The sequence below is a fragment of the Salmo salar genome, chromosome 16, assembly GCF_965601325.2.
Source record: "Salmo salar chromosome 16, fSalSal1, whole genome shotgun sequence".
Lineage (NCBI taxonomy): Eukaryota > Metazoa > Chordata > Actinopteri > Salmoniformes > Salmonidae > Salmo > Salmo salar.
In genome coordinates, this window is record NC_138306.1 from 89283070 (window position 1) to 89293918 (window position 10849).

Here is a 10849-nt window from a genome sequence, read left to right on the forward strand (position 1 = left end):
TTTATTTATAAAGCGCTTCTTTTAAAACTACCTCCATATATATCATCATTAATTTCCACTAGATATACTAATTTTAAAACCAGATCACAGATGTGGATTACATTAGAGACTCCTGCGGTCTCCACAGAGTTGGGTAGAACTGCCTTTAGTTCCTTTGCACCTTATTTATGGAACAAACTGCAGATCCAACTTAAGTTAGACACTGGTGTCCCTTGCCCATTTGAAATATGTTATGGAGCATCAATATGATGTTGTCTGTGATTGTTTCTGTTGAATTGTGTCTTTGTTTTGTATGTTTGAAATGTTCTTGTCTGTATGCCTAAAACTGTACATGTCAACATGTTTACACAGGGCACAGCCGTAGAAGAGATCCAGGTCTCAGTCTGTTTTCCCTGTTAAAATAAAGATTTTTTTTTTTAAATTAAAAACTAATTCACCGTTTGTCACAGAAACATCAAACTATGTATGATTTATTCTATAAATGTCTAGTATATTTTTACAACCTTTTCTTTGAGTAGAAATTCCAGTTTTGATTTGATAAAAAGACATAAAATCTCAAATATTGCATTTAAAGATGAAGAAATCAATAACTCATTCAGTGATTGTCTCAGAAAAAAGTGAGAATATGCATTTATTTAAAATAACTTAAAATAAATGTTAATTTCAAGTGCAATTTGTTCTATATGAAGTTAGACAATGTTTACATAAAGTTGTACAATGTTTACAATATTAAATTGTATGCCAAATCAATGTTTGCATTTTTAGTGCAACAGTTCCACATTTTAAAGTAGTTACAAGGCACAACAGTCATTTATTTATACGTCTCTAATTTAACAGCAAAAAGGCCCCTTCCAATAATTTTCTATTTTGGCTTTGTTGAAATCCTTCTTTGTCATCCCCAGACAAGATAAATGGAACCATCTCTGGCACACAGAGCATTCTATCTGCAGTATTAAAGACATAAAACAGGGTTATGTTTATTTACATGTAAATAACAGTTCTGGAATACACAAATTCTGTTACATGCTTTTGCAATTAGGAACATTTTCAAATTGAATGTTATTTTTGTTCAATTGCTAAATTGACTTTAAAGGACATGCATTTGACCAGAACCCTGACAGAAGCACACATAACTGAGGTGCTAATCATCGTTGAGTATACAGGCAATATAAATCGTTTGAATAAATCATATCTAGTTTGATGATTCTGTGACAACGGGTGAATTAGTTATTGATTTATACAGCTTTAAATAGAATTTAAGATTTTATATATTTCCATCAAATCAAAACTGGATGTTTATTCAAAACAAAGGTTGTAAAAGTATGCTCGACATTTATAGAATAAACCATAAATATTTTTATATTTCTGTGACAATCAATTCATTAGTTATTGATTTTTACAATTTCAAATGGCTTTTGGCGAATGTCTGTTGAATGTCAGAATGTGTGAATATAAAACCAACTTTACCTCGTTAGTAGACAGATACTATTCTTCAAACAACAGTAAAACGGATTGACTTTCTTCCTTCTTTCCATCTACTACAGGGTTTAGTGCTCCAACCCCTCCAGAAATCTTCTGCTTAAGACATGAACCTCAATATCCAACCAAACTCCAGATATAACACCTTTAATCGGTGCCCTGCTCCGAAATTATATACACAATATAATAAAATATATTGATTTAAAATAAAAAATGTTAGATGTTCTGATATAGACAGAATGACTGAAAGTTACCTGTAATTTCAAATAATTAGTTTACAATATCACAACGGAATTTATTACAATGTATAACCGTCATGTCTCAAAACTGGGAGAAGCAGAAAGAGCAAGTCATTCACCCGACATTTGTTCCTCAAGATGGTCTCACAACGACACGCGGATAATTGTAAGCAACAACATTTTTGAAAACGTTTGTAATTTGATAAGGTTGTTATATTAATTATTAGTTTCTGTTAATGTCGCAAGCTATTATTTTCTCTATGCTAACATTAGCAACTCTGCCTGGATACTTGCATGCTAGCTAACTAGCTAGCTAACATTAACATTAACTTAGCTGCTCTAGCCTACTATGGTCCTGTCCCTCTGGCCAGGGTGAACAAAGCGGTAATGTTGTATTTCACTAAAAACATTTAATTTAATTATATACATGAGAAAAAAGTGGTTTCCCAGCACGAATTCATGTACAAACATTATTTTTCATTACATTCTTGTCATTTAGCAGATGCTCTTATCCAGAGCGACTTACAGGACAAATAAGGGTTAATTGCCTTGCTCAAGGGCACAATGACAGATTTTTCACCTAGTCGGCTCAGGATTCAAACCAGCGACCTTTCAGTTACTGGCCCAACACTCTTAACCACTAGATCAATTAACTTCAATACAGTTATTCAAATACATTCATCATCAATGACTAAAATAATAAAACTAGTATTAAAATACAATTTAATAAACACAATTAGATGATTCATAGCCTGTTTATCATTAAACAAAAGTTGTTTAGTAATATAAAATAATCCACCCAAACCAACGCTAAAAACTGATCATCACACCATCCTTTCTGATATACACTGAGTGCACAAACATTAGGACCACCTTCCTAATATTGAGTTGCACCCCCCTTTGTCCTCAGAACATCCTCAATTCGTTGGGGCATAGACTGTCCAAGGTGTTGAGTGTTCCACAGGGATGCTGGTCCATGTTGACTCCAATGCTTCCCACAATTGTGTCAAGTTGGCTGGGAGTGGATCTCTACTCTGAATAGCTTGTTCCATCTCCTCCCACAGATGCACAATTGGATTGAGATCTGGTGACTCGGCAGGCCACTGCAGTAAGCTGAATTCACTGTCATGTTCTTGGAACCATTCCTGAACAAGCCTTGTGGCATGGGGCATAATCCTGCTGAAAATATATATTTGCAGAAGGATACACTGATCGGCAAGGATTCTTTAGATATCCTGTAGCATTCAAACATTGCTGAACTTTTGTCAAGGGGCCCAATGTGTGCCCTGAAAACACACCCTACGCCATCACACCACCAGCCTGCAATGCTGACACACGGCATGGATGCATACAGTGGTGTAAAGTACTGAAGTAAAAATCATTTAAATAACTACTTTAGTAGTATCTGTACTTGACTTTTTTTGGCAACTTTTATTTCACTACATTCCTAAAGAAAATAATGTACTTTTTACTCCATACATTTTCCCTGACACCCAAAAGTACTCCTTACATTTTTTTATGATTAGCAGGAGAGAAAATGATTCAATTCACATACTTATCAAGATAACATCCCTGATCTCTGATCTGGCAGACTCACTGTGTTGGAGTGTGCCCCTGGCTATCTGTAATATTTAAAAAACAAGACAATTGTGTCATCTGGTTTGCAGATTAGCCCCTTTTTTTCAATTTTCGCCTAAAATGACATACCCAAATCTAACTGCTTGTAGCTCAGGCCCTGAAGCAAGGATATGCATATTCTTAGTACCATTTGAAAGGCAACACTTTGAAGTTTATGGAAATGTGAAACGAAAGTAGTAGAATATAACACAATAGATCTGGTAAAAGATAATACATAGAAAAAACAACCGCTCGTTTGTATATATTTTTTTTAATATAAGAGAAAGGCCATAATGTATTATTCCAGCCCAGGTGCAATGTAGATGCTTGCCTCTAGATGACATCAGTGTATGTGCAATGTTTTAGACTGATCCAATGAACCATTGCATTTCTGTTCAAAATTTGTGTCAAGACTGCCCAAATCTGCTTAATTTGTTCATTAATAACTTTTCATGTTCAAAATTGTGCACTCTCCTCAAACAATAGCATGGTATACTTTCACTGTAATAGCTACTGTAAATTGGACAGTACAGTTAGATTAACAAGAATTTAAGCTTTCTGACAATATCAGATATGTCTATGTCCTGGGAAATTGTCTTGTCACTTACAACCTCATGCTAATCGCATTAGCCCACGTTAGCCGATCCCGAAGAAGATTTATACATTTAAGGAATTTGAAATGATTCATTGTTTTACTTTTGATGAAGTATATTTTAGCAATTACATTTACTTTTGATACTTAAGTATATTTACAACCAAAAACTTTTAGACTTTTACTGAAGTAGTATTTTACTGGGTGACTCACTTTTACGTGAGTCATTTTCTATTAAGGTATCATTACTTTCACTCAAGTATGACAGTTAGTTACTTTTTCCACCACTGGATGCATGTACTCATGGTTTCCTCCATACCCTAGTCCTCCCATCAGCGTGAAACAGCAGGAACCAGGATTCATCAGACCAGGCAATAGTTTTCAAATGTTCCAGTGTCCAGTGTTTTCATTCCTTAGCCCACCTGGGTTCACCTGGTCAGTCTGTCATGGAAAGAGCAGGTGTCCTTAATGTTTTGTACACTCAGTGTATGTTGTGTCTACCAGCTCATTCCTACAGAAAACTGCAGAGGGAAGCAGTACAACCCAGTCAACCATCAGACTCCATAGTGAGACGTCTCACAGAGGATATTAAACCTTAAGGGCAAATCCAGGATCTCAGTATTTTTACAGTAGAAGCTAACAAAACACACATCCTGACATGGTGCACACTGATGAGTAAAGTAAAGAGAGGCTAACATTCTAGAACACTTCCTTTCCTCTGCACAGTTCTCACAGTGAGAAACAATTGGATTACAAGAGTGTTCTATGCTTTCTTCATTTGATCCAATTCAAAGTGGACAATTATTTTACGAGATGAAAATTAAGTGATTGAGTGACTAATCATAGCTGGTCTGAGAGAACTGACTAGGCTTCTCTCCTTTATGTACACAATGGGGTCTTTTAAATGGCCCAAATTGTAGAATCTCTTCTCACTGTCAGTGCAGTGATAAGGCTTCTCTCAAGTGTGTATCAGTTTTTGCGTCTTTTCATTGCCCAATCTGGAGAAACTCTTGCCACATTAAGAGCAGAAGTAAGGCTTCTCTCCTGTGTGTGTTCTCTGATGACCCTTTTAGCTCAGCTGTTATTTAAAAAAAAATCTAGTCAGATCAGTGGTAAGGCTTCTCTCCTTCATGTTTACCTTGGTGTCTTTTTAACTGGGCCATTCGAGAGAAACTCGTTCCACAGTCAGAGCAGGAGTAAGGCTTCTCTCCTGTGTGTGTTCTCTGATGAACTTTTAGGTCAGTTGATGTTGTGAAGCATTTTACACAGTCAGAGCAGGAGTAAGGCTTCACTCCTGTATGTATACGTTCATGTCTTCTTAAGTTTTCCAGTCGAGAGAAACTTTTTCCACAGTCAAAGCAGGAGTAAGGCTTCACTCCTGTATGTATACGTTCATGTGTTTTTAAATGGCCCAGTCGAGTGAAACTCTTTCCACATTCAGAGCAGGAGTAAGAATTCACTCCTGTATGTATACGTTCATGTGTTTTTAAGTCACCCAGTCGAGAGAAACTCTTTCCACAGTCAGAGCAGGAGTAAGGCTTCACTCCTGTATGTATGCGTTCATGTGTTTTTAAGTTGCCCAGTCGAGAGAAATGATTTCCACAGTCAGAGCAGAAGTAAGGTTTCACACCTGTATGTATACGTGCATGTGTTTTTAAGTGACACAGTCGAGAGAAACTCTTTCCACAGTCAGAGCAGGAGTAAGGCTTCACTCCAGTATGTATACCTTCATGTGTTTTTAAGTCGCCTAGTCGAGAGAAACTCATTCCACAGACAGAGCAGGAGTAAGGTTTCATTCCTGTATGTATACGTTCATGTGTTTTTAAGTTGCCCTGTCGAGAGAAACTCTTTCCACAGTCAGAGCAGGAGTAACGCTTCTCTCCTGTGTGCACTCTCTGATGAACTGTCAGAGACCTTGATGTTGTGAATCTCTTCCCACAGTCATTACAGGGATACAGATTCTCTCCAGTGTGTGTTTTAAGGTGTATTTTTAGCTTTGATAGAATTGGGAAAATCTCCTCACAATGTGGGCAGTGGTGAGACCTCTTAGCTCTGTGATCTTCCTGCTGTTGCTCTCTGGATGTAGAGAATGTCTCATCATGGTCTCCTGTGTGAACAACATGAGAAGAACCAGTCAGTTGGTGTGATATACATATGACTTCACAACAGTAGGCTGTACAATACAGGGAATAAAGCTATTAGGGCTGTCCCGACAAAAAAAAAGATATCCTGGTCAACCTGAGTCTTTTCTTTCGACCAATCGAATTTTTACGTTTGAAAACATGTATTTTTCCGTGTATGTGTGTGTGAATAAAATCAACTATATGTAGGTTACTGAGCTTGTCTGATGCTTTAAGCACGGCGATTTAAAATGAAGACACAAAATACTCACGAGGAAGCCAGAGATCAATATAGCGTAACCAGAAGAAAAAAAATATGTTCCCGACTCTCCTCCTCCCGCTGCTGCGTTATGATTTTCGTGGAAGAGTTTCATTTCATTTATAATAAAGTCTTCATATCTCAAATCAATGTCATGTGGTTAATCAAAATTATATCTCAATTAAAATGATACAAATCTAAAAGTAACTTCCATTGCCATTGTCAAAACTAGCTTACATAAAGCCAACAAATAAAAACATTGCGGTCTGCAGGTAGAACATACCCTGATGAAAATAGATATCCTATAAATCAAATTGGCTACACATGGCCTGTCTGCAAGAAACTTGAAACATTCTATTAATTTGGTCTGGCCTGTGCTAGCAAACTTGCAACAATGTATAAAATATTTTGGGCCCTCAGTTTCCAGACAGACAGAGCTGTAGGCTATTTTGCGCAAAGGATAAGAAGTAATCAGGTAGGCCTGTTTTATGACGTTTCCACTGGATCAGAGCATGACAGTTTTGGTGGTTATCAAAAGGGAGAGAGATGGAAAGATTTTTCAAATAGGCTGTTGAGGAACTATTGTCATTCTTAATGGATGTAGAAACAGACTTTGTTTACTTGCTGTTTGAGGCGAAGAAAAATTATTTGAGAAACTCCACAGTGATGGTGAGTTAAGACAATCAGAAATAGTTTCAGATGCCCAAATGGGCACATTTATAGGCCTACATTTGCACAGAGGCCAGCTAGCCTATAGGCCTACTTCTATGCGTAATCAGGTGTGTGTCTTTACTCAACATTGACAGGAGCACTCTAACCAAAAGACAAATAATAAATTGTAAACTCGTAAATGGAATGAAATAAACCAAAACTTTTCTCACAAGTGTAGCCAAGGTTGTACGCTCTGCAAACAATGTCCACTCCTACAATGACAATGGTAAGACTGTAATAATAATATATTGAATGCATTACCAAAACCAAACAAACATTGTAGATTAGAAGTGAGGGAATTAACAGTAGGCTAAATGTACTGCTGGTGATGGTGTGCCATCCCCTCCGCAACAGACTAGTCCACTCAGACAGGCAACGGACTAGTCCACTCAGACAGGCAACGGACTAGTCCACTCAGACAGGCAACGGACTAGTCCACTCAGACAGGCAACGGACTAGTCCACTCAGACTCATTTCATATCATCCTCCTCTCACTATCACAAGGGTTAGTAACTACACAGACTCATTTCATATCATCCTCCATTCACTATCACAAGGGTTAGTAACTACAGACTCATTTCATATCATCCTCCTCTCACTATCACAAGGGTTAGTAACTACACAGACTCATTTCATATCATCCTCCTCTCACCATCACAAGGGTTAGTAACTACACAGACTCACTTCATATCATCCTCCATTCACTATCACAAGGGTTAGTAACTACAGACTCATTTCATAGAACTTTAAAACACTGGCAGTTTGTCTACTTCACTTCTTTAATCTACTCTCTGATCACTCCAGATAGCCCAGTTATTCAGGGATGTGTTGTCAGAAGTCAACCTATCAATAGACTGGGTCATAAATTAAGGAGGTCTAATTTATAGATAGAACCTGCTCTTACCAATCTCCTCCTCCTCTTCTTCATCTTTAATGATGACATTCAGCTCCAGTGTTTGACTGCAGTCTTCCAGCTTCACTGATGTTATCTCTGGATCCTGCAGTACAAACTGGGCTCCACTGTCACAATCAGGACCCAGTGACTGTAGGTTTGGACTCAGTGTGGAAGGAGAGAGGCAGGCTGGATTTTGTCCTCACTGTTGATGTTACCGGCCTCAGACTTAATCTGAGTCGGCCTGTAGTAATAAAGAGATACGGACACAAAAGTTAGTCTTAACAGTTATGGCGCTTTATTCTCTAAAAATACATTAGATCAGGTCGCTAAACATTGACAACAAACCATTTATTAATTTCCCATTAGACAAAGTGCACACCTTAAATTACACAACATTAGTGTACATAACCTACAGTAGATTTCCTGAATTGACATAAATGACTGAAAAACCATTTAGTATAAGGTTGCAGTTGTTTTAGGCAGCACTATTCACCTGAATAATCTAGATGGCGGGGTTAAAGACATTTACAAACCATAGCACCCAATTTGAAGAAGGCAATGCTCTGATAATTGGCTGATTGCTCCTAACCCATAGGAATCCCCACACAGTTGACTACTTTAAAATGGTAGAAGCCCTCAGTGGCAATGTCCATCCTAAAACGGGAAATCGTTATCCCAAAAGGTGGGAAGGCCAAAACAAGCTCATAGAAAAGCATTGTCCTTTTTCTCTAGGATTTACACACACCAAGCCCCTCCCCCTGCCTCTCACACCAGCAAAGTTGCAAGATCGCCACATCTTCCTCTCTGGCAAGCGGTTTCAACTAGCTATTTACATTTGTGGTTTGGTCCAAAAGAATGGTTCATATGGACACCAAAACACATTGAGACATTATTTTACTGTAATAGAGGAGAAGTTACCTTTTCTATCAATATCCTTTTTATGGTCTCAACTACTCAGATTGAGAGCAGAGCTACACTACTAAAACCAGAATATCAATGAACATTAATTCTGGAAAATGAATGCTAGCATTAGTACTGCTAGCAGTATTTTAGCCAAATACTATTATAACAGCTCTCTAGTCTGTTTTATAAATGTGCAATAAGCATAAAACAATTATATAAGGAATTGGCAACTCGTTCTCATTCTGAGAAATAAGGTAGGCCACTTGATTTTGACATCTGAACAAAGTGGACAGGCTAATATGCTTTTCAAACAGTTAGAAACTGTAGACAGAAGGGTGTGTTCATAACAATTCAACTGTTCAACCTTGTTAGCAAATAGATCCAAGTTGACTAAACTTGAAATATAAATATTACCTGGTTAATCACTAGCACGTGGGCTTGAGATATTGTTGATGAGACAGACCTGTGTTCATTTTCTATAGGCTAATAATGCCTGCTACAATAAGTTAGTCCATTTTTAACAAACGGTCATTTTCATTGACAGAATTGAAAGCCAGATCAGTGATTATTGCAACAGCAAAAAAGCAGGTTCAACTATTTTGCTCAAATTATAAATTATTAGTGGGTGTTATGGTTGTGGAAGGCTTATATTTAGCCTCGGTATAACTTCACAAGCCCTGAATTCATTCCATTATTGCTGACTGTTAGAAAGGCAGTGTATTCAACCTTTAATTATACATCGCTTATTTAGAGAAAAACTAAATTGAGATATATATCGTGAATCGCCTAGATGTTTGAAAACTCAAGCTAAAGCTGTATGATTTTTTTGTCCATATCGCCCAGCCCTAACAGAGTACATTAGAGTAAAGTACAATACAATACTTTATACTGTACCATACTCTGTACTGTTGTACTCTACTGTACTGAATTAAATTTTACTTTTCTTTCCTGTACTCTGCTGTAGTGCTTTCCAATCTTGTGAAATTAGCTATGTTTCCAATAACTTGTCCAGAGATGTTTTTTTTGTCGCCATTTATAAAAAGTTGAAATAGAAAATAGATCCAACAATTTCCCGCTCGGGTGTATTTCCATTTAACCATCTTGTGTGGATAAAAACAACTGGACGTAATGACACACCCCGTACCGTCATTATGATTCAGCAGTCATCATTTATTCAAAACACACTGTTTCTATCCTCACTTGTCGGAATAAATTAACTTTGACAACAACAAAACAACACCCGTCGAACTTTGGTCGAATGCACCTGGGTCAATGGAAACCTGCCTAATGAGGTCTGAGTGATTGGTTCAGATTTGGTCCAGTCTAATGTTTGGGCCAAGTCAAAAAAAGGCATTAAAAAGATGTCGACGTCAGTCCGTACTTACTGGGGTGTATCCTACAGTGTCGGCCTACAACTGTATTTTATAAATGTCCATCCATGTGGTAGGCCTAGCGTTTGTAAAACAGCCAGTTGCATTGGCTTTATTAGTCCTGGTTCCTGTGACTAATCATTTAGTCTATTTAAGCGCTGAAAAGGCCCATCAGCTACCCAACTTTATCAGGAGTAACCCTGCAATAGACTGACTGGGAAGGTGATGTTTCACAGTCAGTCCTGCAATAAGAGCTAAGAAGCTAATATGTGTTAATTCTTGAAATTAGTTTTCTGTTGGTGTCACCTGTTTCGTGGGAGCACAATCTAACTCGTTTCATAAATTCATATAAGAATGCCCCCAATCCAATGATGTTGTTTGGATTTCAGTTTTTTTCCAAAATAATTGGTTATTGTAATTCATTGTAAATTAAGTAACAACAATACAACCATGTTTTGCGTTATTTTGTCCAAATATGACATGATTACACTATTTTGTATCAGTTTATCACTTTCAAAGAGGGACTTTTATTTTGAGTGCGAACCACAAAATCCACTATTGTGGCTAGCTTCACATAGGTAGGGACAAGCGGGTACCAGGCCTATGTCCAGCTGGAGAACGGAGATGTTGGCCACATTCAGATATAAATGTATTATGTAGAACA

General features: G+C 37.4%; 1 protein-coding gene across 1 annotated transcript; it reads right to left on the reverse strand.

The window, feature by feature from the left end:
- Positions 1–612: 612 nt before the first annotated feature.
- Positions 613–8565, reverse strand: LOC145861059 (uncharacterized). The gene is made up of 3 exons (XM_082962437.1): positions 8502–8565; positions 7922–8110; positions 613–6034 (listed from the first exon to the last, which is right to left on the reverse strand). The coding sequence occupies exons 1-3, from the start codon at positions 8563–8565 to the stop codon at positions 5034–5036; spliced, it is 1254 nt and encodes a 417-aa protein (XP_082818563.1). The 3' UTR covers positions 613–5033.
- Between the last annotated feature and the right edge of the window lie 2284 nt (positions 8566–10849).